This window comes from Heterodontus francisci, chromosome 29, assembly GCF_036365525.1.
Source record: "Heterodontus francisci isolate sHetFra1 chromosome 29, sHetFra1.hap1, whole genome shotgun sequence".
NCBI lineage: Eukaryota > Metazoa > Chordata > Chondrichthyes > Heterodontiformes > Heterodontidae > Heterodontus > Heterodontus francisci.
This window is the reverse complement of record NC_090399.1, coordinates 49,652,658-49,672,671: the sequence shown is the minus strand read 5'-3', so window position 1 is coordinate 49,672,671 and position 20,014 is coordinate 49,652,658. Positions and strand designations below refer to the sequence as shown.

The 20,014-nt window shown below is 43.1% G+C and overlaps 1 protein-coding gene across 1 annotated transcript; it reads left to right on the top strand.

Moving 5' to 3' along the window:
- Window positions 1-6,120: 6,120 nt before the first annotated feature.
- Window positions 6,121-19,023, top strand: LOC137346276 (zinc-binding protein A33-like). Its single transcript, XM_068009743.1, has 6 exons — window positions 6,121-6,616; window positions 12,644-12,739; window positions 12,982-13,215; window positions 16,471-16,493; window positions 16,583-16,857; window positions 17,492-19,023. Exons 1-6 carry the CDS (start codon window positions 6,206-6,208, stop codon window positions 18,022-18,024), a joined length of 1,572 nt encoding a protein of 523 aa, XP_067865844.1. The 5' UTR covers window positions 6,121-6,205; the 3' UTR covers window positions 18,025-19,023.
- The last annotated feature ends 991 nt before the right edge of the window (window positions 19,024-20,014 follow it).

Sequence of the window (20,014 nt, the reverse complement as noted above, 5' to 3'; positions counted from 1 at the left end):
CTCCCCATAGCCATGTATCAATCTCAGACTAATCCCACTGCCCCGCTGTCTCCCCATAGCCCTGTATCAATCCCAAATGAATCCCACTGCACTGCTCTCTCCCCATAGCCTTGTATCAATCCCAAACTAATCCCACTGCCCCGCTGTCTCCCCATAGCCCTGTATCAATCCCAAATTAATCCCACTGCACTGCTCTCTCCCCATAGCCTTGTATCAATCCCAAATTAATCCCACTGCCCCACTCTCTCCCCATAGCCCTGTATCAATCCTAAACTAATCCCACTGCCCCGCTCTCTCCCCATAGCCCTGTATGAATCCCCAACTAATCCCACTGCCCCACTCTCTCCCCATAGCCCTGTATCAATCCCAAACTAATCCCACTGCCCCGCTCTCTCTCCATTGCCCGATATCCATCCTAACCTAATCCCACTGCCCCAATCTTTCCAAAGTGTTGTATCAAATCCAAACTAATCCCACTGCCCCGCACTTTACCTGTACCCATGTATCCATCCTAATCTAATCCCATTGCCTCATTGTATCTCAGTAGCTCTGTATCAATCCCAAACTAACCCTGAATTCAGGAAATACTGTTCATATTTAAATTTCTCTATTCTTTCTCTACTATCGGACATTTAGAGTACTAGTTTTCAGCTTAATAAAATACAGAATGAAATCATTCGGAAATTATTATTTATCACTATCAATTTAATGTAAACCATTTGTGTCAGCAGAGCGAGCGAGACAAGGTGAGGTGTGGTTCGGAATTCTGATTGGAGCTGCAGCCCTCTCACTCACTCTTCTTGGCATCATCACTGGAATTGGCTTCTGGAGGAAGAGGCAAAACGGCAAGATCTTCGGAGACTGACAAAGACTGTCAGAGACTGGCTGAGACTGTCAGAGACTGGCGGAGATTAGCAGAGACTGGCAAAGACCGTCGGCGACAGGCAAAGACTGTCGGAGACCGGCAGAGACTGGTGGAGACTGCCAGAGATTTTAGACAACTTGCAAAGACTGGTGGAGATCAGCAGAGACTGGCAGAGACTGGTGGAGATCAGCAGAGATTGGTGGAGATCAGCAGAGACTGGTGGAGATCAGCAGAGACTGGCAGAGACTGGTGGAGATCAGCAGAGACTGGGGGCAGAGACTGGTGGAGATCAGCAGAGACTGGTGGAGATCAGCAGAGACTGGGGGCAGAGACTGGTGGAGATCAGCAGAGACTGGTGGAGATTTACAGAGACTGGCAGATTCCTGATTGCTGATCGACTGCTTCATTTTCAGTTGCTGATGTCCATGAATAATTTATTTTCGTCTATTCACCTCCCATATTCTCTTGAAGTTCCAAATCTTAACTGGGGTTCATGTCACTACCCTCCAGAACAGACCCCTGCTCCTTATTCTGGAGGTTATTCGGAGATGAGATGTCTGAGAAAGGTCTTGTCTCATTGTGTTTGAGTATAGCTCACATCCAGGTGTAAATACCTGTCGCATTTCCATGCAGACGGGGCTTAAGTGGTTTTCAGTCTTAGTAGACATGGAAGTGGATTTGAGGATAAGAGATGCTGAGGGTCTTGTGTTTTGTCCTCCGTTTTGTTGACAGCATATGTACAAATGTCTTTAAAATTTTTCCAATTTTTTTTAATAGCTCTTCAGTTTGGTTCTGTATTCTCATCTCTGCATTTCTCGTGACACTGCAATATTCCCATATCTCTTGATTCTATTAAGCCCAAAAATCTGTTAATCTCAGTCTTGCATAGGAACAGGAGTAGGCCATTCAGCCCATCGAACTTGCCCCGCCATTCAATATGATCATGACTTCAATGCCTTTTTCCCACACTTTCCCCATATCCCTTTATGTTATTGGTATTTAGAAATCTGTCAGTCTCTGCTTTAAACATACTCAATGACTGAGCTTCCACAGCCCTCTGGGGTAGAGAATTCCAAAGATTCACAACCCTCTGAGTAAAGAAATTTCTCCTCATCTCTGTCCTAAGTGATTCCCTCTTATTTTGAAATTGTGTCCCCTGGTTCTAGACTCTCCAACCAGGGAAAACATCTTACCTGCATCTACCCTGTCTATCCCTTAAGTATTTTGTGGGTTTCAATGAGATCACCTCATTCTTTGAAACTTGAGAGAATACAGGCCCAGTTTCCCCAATCTCTCTTCATTGGACAGTCCCAACATCCCGGGAACAAGTCTTGTGAACCTTCGTTGCACTCCCTCTATGGCAATAATATCCTTCCTAAAACTGCACACAGTATTCCAGGTGTGGTCTAACCAAGGCTCTATACAATTGAAGCAAGATTTCACTACTCCTGTACTCAAATCCTCTTGTGACAAAGACTAACATACCATTAGCCTTCTTAATTGCTTGCTGCACCTGCATGTTAGCTTTCAGTGACTTATTGACAAGGACACCCAGGTCCCTTTGTATATCTACACTTTCGAATCTCGTACCATTTAAGAAATACTCTGCACATCTATTCCTCCTACCAAAGTGGATGACCTCACATTTTTCCACATTATATTCCATCTGCCACATTCTTGCCCGCTCACTAAGTCTGTCCAAATCCACTTGAAGCTACTTTGCATCTTCCTCACTAAATACATTCCCACCTAGTTTTGTGTCATCCATGAACTTGGAAATTATACATTTGGTCCAAATCATTGATGTATATTGTGAACAGCTGGGGCCCAAGCATTGATCCCTGCGGTACCCCACTGGTCACAGTCTGCCAATGCGAGAATGACCCATTTATTCCTACTCTATGCTTTCTGCCTGTTAACCAATCCTTAATCCATGCCAATATATTACCTCCAATCCCATGTGCTTTAATTTTGCTAACCAACCTCCTATGGGGGACTTTATCAAAAACCTTCTGAAAATCCAAGTATACCATGTCCACTGACTTCCCTTTATCAATTCTATTCGTAACATCCTCAAAAACCTCCAACAGTTTTATTAAACATGATTTCCCATTCATAAATCCATGTTGACTATGCCCAATCAGATCATAATTATCCAAGTGTCCATTTATCACATCCTTTAGAACAGAATCTCGCATTTTCTCAATGACTGATGTAAGGCTAACAGGTCTGTAATTCCCTGTTTTCTCTCGTCCTCCCTTCTTAAATAGTGGGATGATATTTGCTACCTTCCAATCTGCAGGAACCCCTCCAGCATCTATAGAATTTTGGAAGATGATCACCAATGCATCCACTATCTCTATAGCTACCTCTTCCAACACTCTGGGATGTGGAATATCAGGTCCTGGGGACTTATCAATTTCTCCAAATGCCTTCTTACTAATACTAATTTCCTTCAATTCCTCATTCTCCCGAGTCTTGACTATACTCATCAACTGAGCATCCACAGCTCTCTGCGATGAACAATTCTGAAGACTCACAACCCTAAGTGAAGAAATTTCTAAATGACTGACCCCTTTTCCTGAGGCTATGACCCCCACCCTGCCCTCAGTTCTAATGTCTCCAGCCAGAGGAAACAGCCTCTCAGCATCTACCCCATTAATTATGCAAAAAATTTAATACATTTCAATAAGATCATCTCTCATTCTTCTAAAGTCCAGAGAATATTTGTGGATTTTACTCACATTTGCCTCTTAGGAAATCCTCTCATGTCAGGAAAGAATCTAATGAATCTGCATTGCACTCCCTGTAAGGCAAGCATATCCTTCCTGGGTAAGGAGATCAAAACTGTACACAGAACTCCAGATGTGGTCTCACCATAGCCCTACATAATTGCAGTGAGCCTTCTTCATTCTTACACTCCAACTCACTTTCAGTAAAGGCTAACAAACCTTTTGTTTTAATTGCTTGATGCCCCTGCATGTTAACTTTCTGAGATTCATGTACAAGGACTCCCACATCCCTCTGAATATCAGCATTTGCTCAAAGATTCCAGCTTTTCTATTCTTCCTAGCAAAGTGGATAATTTCACACTTCCCCACATTATACTCTATTTTCCACCTTCTTGCACAGTCATTTAGACCTGTGTGTATTCCTTTGCAGCCTCTTTGCAGTTTACTTTCCCACCTAACTTTCTATCATTAGCAAACTTGGATATATTGCACTTCGTGCCCTCATCTAAGTCATTAATACAGATTGTAAGTAGCTGAGGCTCATGCACTGATCCTTGCAAGACCCCACTAAGTTAGACCTAGGGAGTGACCAGGTAAAAAGTACCTGGATGAGCACTTGGCACGTCATAACAGTCAAGGCCATGGGCCAAGTGCTGGCAAATGGGATTAGGTAGACAGGTCAGGTGTCTTTAATGCATTGGTGCAGACTCGATGGGCCGAAGGGCCTCTTCTGTACTGTATTATTCTGTGATTTCCAGTCTGTGCAGAATGAGATGTTTATCACCAGTACAGAGCCCCACACACAGGGCACAGGAAGATCCCAGACCCCAATCCCAGCCTGTGCAGAATGAGAATGAGATGAGATGAGACCCTATGATCCCAAAAATTATCCTTTCCCTCCCACTGTCTTGCAATCTATATTTATTTGAAGCAAGTTGGAGTATGAGTGTAAAGAAGTCTTACTGCAATTATGTCGGGCTATGGAGAGTCCACACCTGGAGTGCTGTGTACAGTTTTGATCCCTTTCCTAGAAAGATATGCCTACCTTACAGGGGTGCAATGAAGGAACCAATAGTAAACTCATGAGCCCTAATCTTGGGCAACAATCTCCTGTATGGCACCTTATGGAATGCCTTTTGTTCACAAACATCATTCCCTTGCTATCTTCAGTGCAATCTACAGTATAACTTTGGTCTGCTGTCTGCCCATCGAACTCCACGACCTGTTCTGAGATCTCTAGCTGCTGCATAATTAATACTGTAGTCAGTAGACTCTAGTGTATGCAGGAAGACCTAAGAGAACAAGATAAACGGACGCGTTTTCTGGGATGGGAATCTTGCCCAATGAAAGTGATGTGGTCGCCCTCTAGTGGCCGCATTACCCCTGCTGCTCTGTCTCGCCTCATCCATCTGCACCCATCTATTCCCACATCAGCTGGTGACAGCTATTATTTATCTTAATTGCATTTTTCCAATCTTTTAAACGTCAAGACTTTGGAGAACAGGCAGAGGCAATTTACTGGAGCGGCACCAGCGACTTGAATTATGCAGAGAGACGAGAGAAGCTGGAATTGTTCTCTTTGGAGCTGAAGAGTTAAAAGGGGAGGTCGAATTGAAGAGTTCAAAGTCATGAAGGGTGTTGATACATTAAATAAAGTTAAATTGTTTCCACTGGCAGAAGGGTCGGCAACCAGAGGGCAGAGATTAAAATAATTGGCAAGAAAGCCAGTGGTGAGGTGAGATAGAAGCAAAATACTGCGGATGCTGGAAATCTGAAATATAAACAGAAAATGCTGGAAATACTGGCAGGTCTGGCAGTATCTGTGGAGAGAGTTTTAGATTAGATTAGAGATACAGCACTGAAACAGGCCCTTCGGCCCACCGAGTCTGTGCTGAACATCGACCACCCATTTATACTAATCCTACACTAATCCCATATTCCTACCACATCCCCACCTGTCCCTATATTTCCCTACCACCTACCTATACTAGTGACAATTTATAATGGCCAATTTACCTATCAACCTACAAATCTTTTGGCTTGTGGGAGGAAACCGGAGCACCTGGAGAAAACCCACGCAGACACAGGGAGAACTTGCAAACTCCACACAGGCAGTACCCGGAATCGAACCCGGGTCCCTAGAGCTGTGAGGCTGCGGTGCTAACCACTGTGCCGCCCACTTATGATGATCTGGAATGTACTGCCTGAAAGTGTGCTGGAAGCAGATTCAATAATAACTTTTAGTTACCAGTTTAAAGTCAAAATTCTGAAAGTAAACTTGTGTTTCAAGTTGTTCTGAATTAGCAGCATGCCTTTTTCAAGGTTTATTTTACATGAACAAATAACGTTTTAGAAGCAAATCTTTAATCTTTGCTCCACAAATGTAACACTATTAAAGATAATGAGCAGTTTCTGTCACAACACCTCCATCCTGTTCATAAACTGGGAGTAGTTTCCCCATTCCCTGCTCCAGTAAGATAGTGACTTTCAATTACTTCTGTTTTCGATCTAAAAGCCGCCGATATCTTATTAACCATTTGCTCTTCGAACTGCAATCAATGAAGAAATGAAAGTGAAAATGTGGATTGCACAGTAAGAGGGTGTGAACATGGCTGCCAGTAAACAGTTCTTAACCCTGGCCGAGGATTTAACCTGCTCCATTTGCCTGTCTCTGTTCGTGGAGCCGGTGAGACTGAAGTGTGATCACAACTTCTGTGAATCCTGTATTCGGAAGTGTTGGGAAAACCAGCGGGGCGACGTGTCTTGCCCGGAATGTCGCGCAGTTTTCTCCCGGAAGTGGTATGAAAGTAACAGGGTGTTGAAGAATCTCTCGGAGAAAGCTTGGCAGCTGGAGCTGAACCCGGAGCCGCAGGACCGGTCTCACTGTGAGGAACACGATGAGAAGCTGAAACTCTTCTGCCTGGAGGATCAGACTCTGATCTGTGTCATTTGCAGAGATTCACCTGCACATTCAGCGCACAGCTTCCTGCCACTCCCAGATGCAGTGAGAAAGTATAAGGTACTGAGAAAGCGAAGTGCTTCAGGCCCTGTGGGCTGTTTGTGAGGGTTCTTCAGAAGTGGAGTAGTTCCTAGTTGTATTTACTCTTTACTCAGTAGACTGATTCCCCAGCAGTCTTCTTCTTCTTCTTTGGTCTCCTTGTCTCGAGAGACAATGGGTAAGCGCCTGGAGGTGGTCAGTGGTTTTTGAAGCAGTGCCTGGAGTGGCTATAAAGGCCAATTATTGGGCTCATCTGTCCAACCCACCAGAATCAGTCTTTGCATGCCAGGGGAGATAAACCCCAATTCGCCAAGGGTAGCACCTCTCACAGGTGGGAAGGCTGCACTCCTTGGAGTGGCTCGTCCTCTATTGGTCCTCATCGTCACCCAGCTGTACCTGCGGCTCCAAGCAACTGTTAGCATGGAACAGCGGCCACAGCCCAGTAAACCACTTGAACATGTGGCCAAACTAGACAAGGATAGCCATCAGGAATGGACAGTAATTTGCAGGCGCAGAAGGGCATTACTGTTTCACTCTAACCTTTAGGTGTCCCAGCTGATGAGTAAATGTATTTAAGGAGGAGGTAGAAAGATTTTTGAAATCTCGGGGAGTCGATGGTTAGGCAGAGCAAGCCTAAAAGAGATGTTGAGGACTGGGACCGATCAGCCATGAGCTTTATTGAATGGCAGGGCAGGCTTGAGGGGCTGAATGGCCTCCTCCTGATCCAATTTCTTATGTTCTTATGTTCCCCGTGATCTTTCTGCACTGAAAAACCTGCGATTGTTGTTATATCAGGGGCTTGTTTACCAAAAATAAAGCATTCACATTTACTCTACTCTTCAACCACAAATGTACTGCATTATTTTGTGCTTCTGTGAAGTAAAATCAAACCATTAAAATATAAAGTCAAAGTACTGTGTAAAAATAAGGAAGTAGTGACCTTGAAATGGGAACTGAAAAATTCCAGACAAAACACTTCATTCTCCCACCAGATTAATTTGTTCGCTTCCTACAGTACCCTAAATCTTACTGCATAACTACATTTTTTTTTTCATTCATTTTACAGGCGGCACAGTGGCACAGTGGTTAGCACTGCAGCCTCACAGCTCCAGCGACCCGGGTTCAATTCTGGGTACTGCCTGTGTGGAGTTTGCAAGTTCTCCCTGTGTCTGCGTGGGTTTTCTCCGGGTGCTCCGGTTTCCTCCCACATGCCAAAAGACTTGCAGGTTGATAGGTCAATTGGCCATTATAAATTGCCCCTAGTATAGGTAGGTGGTAGGGAAATATAGGGACAGGTCGGGATGTGCTAGGAATATGGAATTAGTGTAGGATTAGTATAAATGGGTGGTTGATGGTCGGCACAGCCGCCTGTTTCAGTGCTGTATCTCTAAACTAAACTAAACATTCATGGGATGTGGGCGTTACTGGCCAGGACACCATTTATTGCCCATCCCTAGTTATCCTTGAGAAGGTGGTGGTGAGCTGCCTTGAACCACTGCAGTCCATGTGAGGTAGTTACACCCACAGTGCTGTTAGGAAGGTGAGTTCCAGGATTTTGACTCAGCGACAGTGAAGGAACAGCAATATAGTTCCAAATCAGGATGGTGTGTGACTTGGAGGGGAACTTGCAGGTTGTGGTGTTCCCATGCATTTGCTGCTGCCCTGGTCTTTCTAGTTGGTAGAGGTTGCAGGTTTGGAAGGTGCTGACTAAGGAGCCTTGGTGCATTGCTACAGTGCATCTTGTCAATGGTAAACACCGCTGCCACTGTGCGTCAGTGGTGGAGAGAGTGAATGTTGTGAATGGGGTGCCAATCAAGCAGGCTGCTTTATCCTGGCTGTTGTTGAGTTTCTTGAGTGTTTTTGGAGCTGCACCAGGCAAGTGGAGAGTATTCCATCACAATCCTCACTTGTGCCTTGTAGATGGTGGACAGGCTTTGGGGAGTCGGGAGGTGAATTACTTGCTGCAGGATTCCTAGCCTCTGACCTGCTATTGTAGCCACAGTATTTATATGGCTACTCCAGTTCAGTTTCTGGTCAATGGTAGCCCCTAGGATGTTGATAGTGGGGGATTCAACAATTGTAATGCCATTGAATGCCAAGGGGAGATGGTTAGATTCTCTCTTGTTGGAGATGGTCATTGCCTGGCACTTGTGTGGCGTGAATGTTACTTGCCACTTAACAGCCCAAGCCTGGATCTTGTCCAGGTCTTGCTGCATTTCTACTTCTGCTTCAGTATTTGAGGAGTTGTGAATGATGCTGAACATTGTGTAATCATCAGCGAACATCCCCACTTCTGAACTTATGATTGAAGGGCGGTCATTGATGAAGCAGATGAAGATGATTGGGCCTCGGACACTACGCTGAGGAACTCCTGCAGTGATGTCCTGGAGCTCAGATGATTGACCTCCAACAACCACAATCATCTTCCTTTGCACTATGTATGACTCCAACCAGCAGAGAGATTTTCCTTTGATTCCCATTGACTCCAGTTTTTCTAGAGTTCCTTGATGCCATACTCGGTCAAATGCTGCCTTGATGTCAAGGGCAGTCACTCTCGCCTCACCTCTTGAGTTCAGCTCTTTTGTCCATGTTTGAACCAAGGCTTTAATGAGCTGAATGGCTCTGGTGGAACCCAAACTGAGTGTCACTGAGCAGGTTATTGCTAAGCAAGTGCCGCTTGATGGCACTGTTGAGGACACCTTCCATCACTTTACTGATGATTGAGAGCAGACTGATGGGGCGGTAATTGGCCAGTTTGGATTTGTTCTGCTTTTTGTGTACAGGACATACCTGGGCAATTTTCCACATTGCTGGGTAGATGCCAGTGTTGTAGCTGTACTGGAACAGCTTGGCTAGGGGCGCAGCAAGTTCTGGAGCACAGGTCTTCAGTATTATTACCAGAATATTGTCAGGGCCCATAGCCTTTGCAGTATCCAGTGCCTTGAGTCATTTCTTAATATCATGCAGAGTGAATTGAATTGGCTGAAGACTGGCATCTGTTATGCTGGGGACTTCAGGATGAGGCCAAGATGAATCATCAACTCGGCACTTCTGGCTGAAGATTGTTGCAAATGCTTCAGCCTTATCTTTTGCACTGATGTGCTGGGCTCCCCCATCATTGAGGATGTGGATATTTGTGGAGCCACCTTCTCCAGTTAGTTATTTTATTGTCCACTACCATTCATGACTGGATGTGGCAGAACTGCAGAGCTTAAATCTGATCCGTTGGTTACGGGATCACTTAGCTCTGTCTATCACATGCTGCTTATGCTGTTTGACATGCAAGAACTGCTGGGTTGTAGCTTCACTGGGTTGCGATCTCATTTTGAGGTATACGTGGTGCTGCTCTTGGCGTGCCCTCCTGCACTCTTCATTGAACTATTAGTTGGTCCCCTGGAATGTTGGTAATGGTAGAGTGGGGAGTATGCCAGGAGATATGTGAAGGTAAGTGTTTTCTGGGGGAGAAAGGGCAAATAATTAATTTAATTGATATTGGGGAGTGGGAGAGGGGCAAAAGAAGTGTATTTATTTTCTTTCATATCATTTCATTTATTTTCATATCATTAAATTTGCCACTCAGGCTAACAACTCTTTAAAAATGGCGTCAGTGCCTGCACACAGGCAACTGATGCCATTGCCAGGGACGGATAGCCTGCCCTGTCCACGTGATCGGCGAGATGGGGGCGGCCCACCTGGCTATTTAAATGAGCCGCTGCACTTGAAATTGTAGCAACTCTTTGGCGTGCAGCCCTTGGGCTTATAAAATTCAGCCCACAATCTTAAAGGTCAGATTTTCAGGATCATTATAATAAATGAAGGGCTAGACTGTAGCTTAATGATTTGTCTGTCGCTATATTGTGTGCCTTTTTAGCTGTGCATATCTCCTTTGTCTTTATATCCACATGTAGATCTGTTTTTTTGTTTGCCCCTTTCTATGTATCCACCTTTCTGTGTTATCGCCATCTACAGCATGCATCTGTTTCATCTTTACCTCATATTAAGGAAAACAACAACTTGTATTTATATAACGCCTTTAACATAGTAAAGCATCCCAGGGCACTTTCCAGGAGCCATTACCAAACAACATTTGCCACCGAGCAACATAAAGAGATTTTTTTTATTCTTTCACGGGATGTGGTGTCACTGGCTAGGCCTGCATTTATTGCCCATCCCTAATTGCCCTTCAGAAGGTGGTGGTGAGCTGGCTTCTTGAACAGCTGCAGTCCATGTGGGGTAGGTATACCCACAGTGCTGTTAGGAAGGGAGTTCCAGGATTTTGACCCAGCGACAGTGAAGGAACGGCGATATAGTTCCAAGGCAGGATGGTGTGTGACTTGGAGGGGAAATTGCAGGTGGTGGTATTACCATGCATTTGCTGTCCTTGTCCTTCTAGGTGGTAGAGGTCACAGGTTTGGAAGGTGCTGTCGAAGGAAGTGTGGTAAGTTGTTGCAGTGCATCTTGTAGATGGTACACACTGTTGCCACTGTGTATCGGTGGTGGAGGGAGTGAATGTTTGTAGACGGGGTGCCAATCAAGCGGGCTGCTTTATCCTGGATGGTGTTGAGCTTCTTGAGTGTTGTTGGAGCTGCACCCATCCAGGCAAGTGGAGAGTATTCCATCACACTCCTGACTTGTGCCTTGTAGATGGTGGACAGGCTTTGACAAGTCAGGAGATGGGTTATTCGCCACAGAATTTTCAGTCTCTGACCTGTTCTTGTAGCCACGCTATTTATGTGTCTGCTCCAGTTCTGGTCAATGGTAACCCCTAAGATGTTGCTAGTGGGGGATTCAGCGATAGTAATGCTGTTGAATGTCAATGGGTGATGGTTAAATTCTCTCTTATTGTAGATCGTCGTTGCTTGACACCCGTGTGGTGTGAATGTTACTTTTGGCTTATCAGCCCAGGCCTGAATGTTGTCCAGGTTTTGTTGCATATGGACAGGGACTGCTGCAGTATCTGAGCACTTGCTTAATCATCTGTGGTTCAGTTGCTGGCACTCAGGCCTCTGAGTCAGAAGGTTGTGAGTTCCAATCCCACTTCCAGACTAAAGCATACATATCAAGGTTGATGCCCCAGTGCAGTACTGAGGGAGTGCTGCACAGATGGAGATGCTGTCTTTCAGATGCAATGCTAAACCAAGGCCCAGTTTGCCTTTTCAGATGTGGCTATAAGATTCTCTGGTACTCCTTTGAAGTAGATCAGTGGAGATATCCCCGGGATCCTGAACAATATTTATCCCTCGATCGACATCACAGAAACTGATTATCTGTCATTATCACATTGCTGTTTGTGGGATCTTGCTGTGTGCAAGTTGGCTGCTGTGTTTCCTACATTACAACAGTGACTACACTCCAAATGTACTTCATTGGCTGTAAAGTGCTTAGGGACATCCTGTGGCCATGGAAGACAGTATATAAATGCAAGTCTTTCTGTTACCTCTATTCTGGCTGTGAAAGCACCTTTATGTTAACCAGTTTCTTGATTAACATCATTGCTTGCTAATGACACATTGTGTCTCTTGTCTTTGAGTTTGAAGCTGACTGAATTTTTTTTTACTGTTTCATGGGATGTGGGTTCCAGCATTTGTTGCCCATCCCTAATTGCCCTTGAGAACTGAGTGGCTTGTTCGTCCATTTCAGAGGGCATTTAAGAGTCACTACATTGCTGTGCGTCTGGAGTCACATGTAGGCCAGACCAGGTAAGTACAGCAGATTTCCGTCCCTAAAGGACATTAGCGAACCAGTTGGGCTTTCAGGACAATCAATGATAGTTACATGGCACTATTACTGAGACTAGCTTTCAATTCCAGATTTTTCCTGATTGATTGAATTTGATTAATTGAATTGTATTAATTAATTGAATTTAAATCCCACCAGCTGCCATGGTGCGATTTGAACCCATGTCCCCAGGACATTAGCTTGGGCTCTGGATTACTCGTGATTACTAGAATGCATTGCTTCCTTCCTAAACTCCAACCATTCAAGACAACAAAAAACATCAAATTTTTAAAAATCACGAGTTTTGACAAGACCTGTTTCTATTTTCAGGACCAGCTGAAATCCTCCTTAGATTCTATGGAGGACAGAAAGAAAAGTAAAAGTGAGTTGAAACGTCAGCAGGAGGAGAAGATTTCAGAACTGGATGTAAGTCCTATCAGTCTTACTTTTAAACACCGCTGGGGAAAACCCAGCTTGTGCTGTAGTTCTAAATGGGCAGCAGTGTTTCGGCTGCCTATTACACTTAATGTCCATTTCCATTATCTTCAATAGAAGTGAATATCAACAGGTGGCTGATGGGATGCCACCAGTTTAACACTACCATCCAACAGCAATGTCCATGTAACTCTTATGCAACCCACCTCTTATGTTATCTCTCACCAACTTAGGAACTCACAGGATCTCTGGAGCGACACATCGCTGAACAATTTGACCAAATTCATCAATATCTTGAAGACAAAAAAAAAAATTTAATTGAAGAACTCAGGAAGCAACGAGAGGAAGATTTTCAATCAATGGAGATGAACTTGGCAACGGTTGACGAAGAATTAAGTTCCCTTGAAGAGGACATATCAAACCTTCAAGCTGTTATTGACCAGAAAGACAACATCACTTTTCTCAAGGTGACACTTTACAAACCAGAACAGTACATGTTTTTGTAGGCACCTGAAATGATCAATGAGATTAGTTGATTATGTCAAAGTTAAGGGGTAACGGCTTCTGTTTTTAAGGACACCATATTTTCATGTGATTATAATATAATTCTGCAGACAACGTGGAAGTGAATATTCATCACATTCTTGTCTCATCAACAGATCTTCATGTTTGACTCTAAGTGACTGTTTGACCCAGTGTACTTCTGGGCTGTAGGTGAAATGGCAGTTATGCGCAACTTCATTCTCCCATTCCAACAGTCACTTGATAGTGACCAGGATAAAGAACCCTGGTTTATCCTGGAGACCCCAGCCCAGGGCTACTCAGGCAACTTACACTGTCTTGGCCTTTATATTGGGTCAGTTTATTTGACTCAACACAAAGAGGAATTGCATGACGGGTTTCACATAGGGAATTTAGTAATGGAGCCATTCAGGGATCTTGAGGATATTTGATGTAAGCCGGACTCTTGGGATCCATGATGTTTGGTAACAGAACATTTGTGGAGGGTGCTGGTAAATAAGTGAGGAAACAGGACAATTGAGGAAATCCTGCATTCAGAAACACTCTCTAGGCAAATAATGAAGCTGACATCTGCATGGACAGTCAACAATACGAGCAGGATTGTAATATAGATAAATGAATTAAGTAAGGCATGAAAGTTGGTGGGGGGATGGTGGAGTGTGGGAGATACAGAGGGAGAGAGAGTGTATGAGAGAAGGAAAGTCCTAATGGAGAGAAGTTCTTGGACGCTCATGGGAAGAGTTCGCATCTCTGATGACAAAAGATTTTCTGTATCAAGTTAAAGAGTCTGTCGGGAAGTCTGTTGGGCGGCACAGCGGTGCAGTGGTTAGCACCGCAGCCTCACAGCTCCAGCAACCTAGGTTTGGTTCTGGGTACTGCCTGTGTGGAGCTTGCAAGTTCTCGCTGTGACTGTGTGGGTTTCTGCCAGGTGCTCTGGTTTCCTTCCACAGCCAATGACTTGCAGGTTGATAGGTAAATTGTCCATTGTAAATCGCCCCTAGTGTAGGTAGGTGGTAGGAGGATGTGGTAGGGAATATGGGATTAATGTAGGATTAGTATAAATGGGTGGTTGTTGGTCGGCACAGACTCGCTGGGCCGAAGGGCCTGTTTCAGTGCTGTATCTTTCTATGAAATGGGAAGAGCCTGAGCAGATTTTGGCAGGGCCTGTAAATCTTAAGTGGGCTTGAGATTTATGGAAAAGTTAAGAATTATTGGAGAGAATGTAAATATCTGGAGGGAAAGCTGAAACTAAGCATCTTGGGGGTAGCTTTTGCAATGGAGATAGGAAAACGAGAGTCTGTGCAATTGAAATATATTTCGAAATATATATAGTCAAGACGGGGAGGAGAAAGTTTAACCCCAACTGTTTGGCAGGAATTAGGCAGTTAGGCAGTTAAAATGCCCTGGGTTACTCACTCGTTGGAAAGCCACCCAGATCCCGATTTTAATTGATGCTTCTGGACAGTCTGACCACAGCTAGCAGGGTCTTTCTTTACCTCTGTTAACAGCCATCCATTGACATAACTGGCCTTCTTTGAAAAATTAGCCTGAGCAAGGGAAGCTGCTCCTGATATCCCACCAGCTGAAGGTTGGAGGATTGGTAAGGTGAAAAGACATGCAACTTTTAGAAGTGCTCCTCTTAGCCCCACAAGAGAAGTTTAGGGCTCTGCTACTCCAGATTCCTCCCCCCCTGGGGCTGATGTGCACAGACATAATACAATCTGATTTTCAGGTGATGTATTATTAATAGCTAATAATATTCTTTATAGTTAAATAACATAAATTAGACCAATTTGAGAAAAAATGAGTGATTCGGAGCCTAGGCTTGTCTCCACTGTTCCAGCTGAGGTGCTTGGCATTGCAAAATTGAGGGACTGCATGTCACCTTTGGAAGGAGAGTGTAATTACAGTGTGACAAGGTTAGATAGGGAGATTCCACTAGAAATGTGGATGTAGGAATTTTTAATAGGTCACACAGAAGTGTGTCAAAACATGACAATAGAATGTAAAATTTAGTAGGCAGGAAGTGAGTGCAGATGTGTGATTGTGAACAGGAAGTATAGGAACCAGAGTAGGCCATTCAGCCCCGAGAGCCTGTTTCACCATTAAATTAGAACAGGGCTGATCTGCACCTTGGTTCTGCATGTCTTACTGTCCTTGCCTGACAAAATACTATCAATCTCAGTATTATGGTTCTACCCCCTTTTTCTGAACTCTCCCACTAGAAATTATTTTGCTCTACTTACCCTCTAAATGGGGACTAACCGAAGTTTTAGATAACTGTAACATAATTTCCTTGGTATTTCAGCCCTTTGAGATAATGGCCATTCGGCTTTTAAATTATGCTTTCTACCTGTCTACTAGCTTTTAATGGGTGCTGTACATAGACCCATAAATCTTTCAGCTCATCTACAGTTCCTAGCTTCTCATCATTTTGAAAATACTCAGATTTATCCTTTTTAGATCCAGAGTGGATGACCTCCTATTTCCTCACATTAAAGTCTGTCTGCCACAGTTTTGTCTACTCAGTTAATCTATCAATGTCCCTATGCAATTTCCTGCTCCCATCTACACTACTTACTGTGCCACCTAACTTTGTGCCATCAGCAAACTTGGATATATGGCTCTATATTTCTTCATCAAAATAATTGATAAATGCAGCAAAAAGCTGAGGCCCCAGGACATATCCATGGGGAAAACCACTTGTCACACCCTTCCAAATTAAATACCGACCCTACTCTCTGTCTCCTACCTCCTAACCAAATCCCCTATCCATGTCAATGCACTTACATTTTTCCTAACAGTGTCTAGTGTGGAACTTTATTGAATGCCTTCTGGCAGTCCATATAAATGACCTTTATAGCCACTCCCTTATCTACCACATTAGTAATCGCTTCATAAAAATCAGCTAGGTAAGTTAGACATGATGTAACCATGACAAATCCGTGCTGACTTTCTCTGGGCAGTTCATAAATATATTGTAGATAAATATGAATATGCAAAGGAGCTTTTACCTAAATGAATTATGTTTTGCTGCTCCTAAGCTTTTCGGATCACCAGAACTATTGATCCGGATTTCATGGTAGATATCATCACAAGGTCTTAACCAGTGATTGAAGTACATAGCAAAGCAGAACTTAATCAGATCCTAAATTGGTACAATTCACATTTCACATTTTTAAAATTTTCTTTGTATACAGGAAATGAAAGGATTACCAGAAAGGTGCGTATATGATCTAGACCCATAATTTTATATATTATAAAGGCATGACATTATTTTCAGAAATTAACCAATTTGCAAATACAATTCAGATGTCTTGGGAACGATGAAAATGGAAGCGAAGGAGAAGAAGGAAGTGATGATGAAGATGATGATGAAAATGAAAGAGAAGGAAGTGATGATGAAGATGATGATGATGAAGATTATGATGATGAAAATAAAAGAGAGGGAAGTGATGAAGAAAGTGGGAGTGGATCTGAAGAACATGATGAAGATACGGTGGGAATCAGTGACCTGACACTGGGAATATTCAGGGGACCATTACTGTATGCAGTGTGGAAAGAAATGAAAGAGATCATCTCTCCAGGTGAGACATGTCCTACTCTTTATGATATGGCTTCCACTTAACCTAATGCAAAAGAGCTGGGATGTATTTGAATTAGGATGAAGGAATTTGTTATTTGCATTCTCTGTGATTACATTACTAAAATACTGGCTCCATTGACTTGAATGGAATTGAATATTAGGCCTGGTGTATCGCAGATGGTCCATGGAGTATCGTCCGTTTAGCACTACAACCCAAGACAGATCTCTACCCCAGTGTGTCCAAAATGCTATTTGTTACATTTCCCATTTTTAGGAGTTCAAAATTCAAACCTTGCTCATGTAGTAGGCTGCAGAAAAGTCATTGTGAATTTAAAAAAAGCAACTCGTTCTCTTGATAGCTAAAGGAATCTGTCTTGGGCAGTGGCATGAAACAGGCCACATGGCATTGGCCACCTGCAAGTTCCTTCATTGAAGTCAAGTGTATAATAGGCACAAGATCTGATACTGCTCATTTTACACCACTCATGTTGAAATTCTACAAGTAATACAGAGAAATTTATTTCTTATTGGAAAGAGGTATTTTCAGTTAAATGAGAGTGACCTGCATGCAGGATAAAAATGAATAGCCATTCTTTATCTGGATGTTTAACTTTGTTATTTTTATTTCTTTCAAGTTCCAGAACCATTGTTTTTTGACCCAAATACAGCGCATCCTCAGCTTATCTTGTCTGAGGACCAGACCAGCGTAAAAGTCAGCGACAGGGAAGTCTCGTTTTGTAATAATCCAGAGAGATTCGATACAAGTCTCAGTGTCCTGGGATCAGAGGGATTCACATCAGGGAAACACTACTGGGAGGTGGAGGTGGGGGATGAATCTGAGTGGATTGTTGGTGTAGCCACCGAGTCAGCCAATAGGAAGGGGGTGATCAGTCTTCACCCTGAAGATGGATATTGGGTTCTGTCATTGACAAATGGAGATGTGAATGAGGCTGACGAGATTTTTGAATTGAACGTGAAACCCAGGATGGTCGGAGTTTACCTGGACTACGAGGGAGGACAGCTGTCATTTTACGATGCTGATGATATGTCTCATCTCTCCACTTATACTAACACATTCACTGAGAAGCTCTTTCCGTATTTCTCTCTCAATGTGAATGATAGTGGCGAACATGCTGAACCTCTGAAACTACACCATTTAGCAATGTAAAACCTTAAAATATTGAGGTGATAGCCAAGGAAGAGAAATAATCTTGATCTCACTGCTGTGTATATTGCATTGCATGCAAATTCCAACAAACTGCAACAGGAAACCAGAACTATGAACATGTAACTAGTGTGTTCTGCTACCAAGAATGACCTAGATTGAACACCAATTTAAACATTTGGAGCTGGTTTGTATCTGTCTAGATCAGTGTAAGGAAAGAGTTAATTAGACTGTCCTGAGGTTAAACAGAAATTCTAGTAATAGTAACGTTTAGCATTTGCCTGTTAAGTGAGGAAGTTTGAGTCAATTTAGATGCAGTAACAATGGAACTATTGGATTACGAGTGATCTTCAAATCAATATTCCGTTTAGACAATAAAGTTAATTAAAAGACAGTCCAGTGTATATATTTCAAAGAGTTTTAATCATTTATCAACAAGTTACTTTTGCAGAAGAAAACGTTTGTGAACACATGATCCTTTTTTGGAAGCAGGAGGTTGGTATGGAATTGTCCAGATTTATAGATAGAACTTCTACTTAGTTTCATGCTTATTGCTATTTTACCATTATTAAGTAGTAGTGGTGTTGTCCTGGTCTACAGAAATATAACTCATTAAAACTTCATCGATCAGGGATAATGGAAGAGGCTCACTACTAGTCATTTTAAATAGCACTATATTGAATAATGTAGAAATTTGTACATTGTTACATAGAAAAAGTAAGAAAAACATATAAAAGTCACGTGTTGGAGCGGATATTCTGGTTTAGAAGACCTGCGACCTGTATACTGCAACTGTATCACATTTGACTCTGTGACCAAACTCTCAAGGCTCTGTTGTAAGTTCTGGCAGTTAAGTGTGTGTTTAATTACCATATGCTTAATGACTCTGTGACATCTAACATGACATGTTATAATTTATCCTCAGTCAATCAGGTTCATAAGTGGGGATGATTAAATGTTAAAGATGGTGTTTTTAAATAAATGGTGAAGGAGAAATTGTAATCCTTGTTTTGGTATAATCTGTCTGCCAATAGGACTATCACTATCAATAATGTGGGGACCATCATTATCATGTATTTTGTCTGTCATCGTAAATGAGGAAAAAGCTAAAACAGAGGCATCTCCAGAACTGTGAGAAATCTTTGCTTCGGGTATTCTTGCTAATTAATGAGAGCTGACTTAGATACAATGGCTGATTGTAAACACGAGTTTTCACTAGTTGTGGTATGAAAATGCCTATACTGAACTATAACCCTGCTTGTGATATGACCTGGTGAGAAGAGGATGAGCAGTTACTTGGTAGGAAACTGTGGCTTGGGCCCACATTGACCAAATATTTAAAAGAAACTAAATTCTCAAAAGGCAAATGTCAGTGAGCAGAGTGTGGGAACAGACAGTGTGTGTGTGTCTGTGTGTGTGAGTGTGTCACCCAACAGACGACACCTTGGTAGAAGTCCAGAAACCCAGATAAAGGGCCCAAGAACACAATGGTGTCTTGAATGCCAGGCAAAGGGCTGGGTACGAAGGTCACCATATTTTACGTGCTTTGACCAGGTGCTGATAAGGGTCCAAGAGTAGAAAAAATAAATTAGTGTCAGGGGCCATGAGACTCTGACATTCCCTAGCAAATTGGGTTAAACTGGTCTCCATAGACTTTGCTGTGTTAAAAGAGTGTAAGAAGGGATACCCTGAGCACTTAAGGTGAAGAACTCTTTAGCCAGGGACTTGTGACCACCCCACAGGATGAACCCTCCCGGAAAGATGGGCTGCGAGGGAAAGGGTTGGCCCACTCAAGGACAGAGAAGGGAATCTATGTGCGGAGCCAGAGGAAATGGGCGAGGTAGTAAATGAGTACTTTGCATCAGTATTCACCAAAGAGAAGGACTTGGTGGATGATGAGCCTAGGGAAGGGAGTGTAGATAGTCTCAGTCATCTCATTAGCAAAAAGGAGGAGGTATTGGGTGTCTTGCAAAGCATTAAGGTAGATAGGTCC

What these genes read in the sequence shown, in the direction of transcription:
- LOC137346276 (XM_068009743.1), top strand. Translation starts at nt 6,206, where the DNA reads ATGGCTGCCAGTAAACAGTTCTTAACCCTGGCCGAGGATTTAACCTGC. An exon ending in AGAAGATTTCAGAACTGGAT is followed by an intron (nt 12,740 to 12,981) that starts GTAAGTCCTATC and finishes TCACCAACTTAG; the next exon opens with GAACTCACAGGATCTCTGGA. An exon ending in ACAACATCACTTTTCTCAAG is followed by an intron (nt 13,216 to 16,470) that starts GTGACACTTTAC and finishes CTTTGTATACAG; the next exon opens with GAAATGAAAGGATTACCAGA.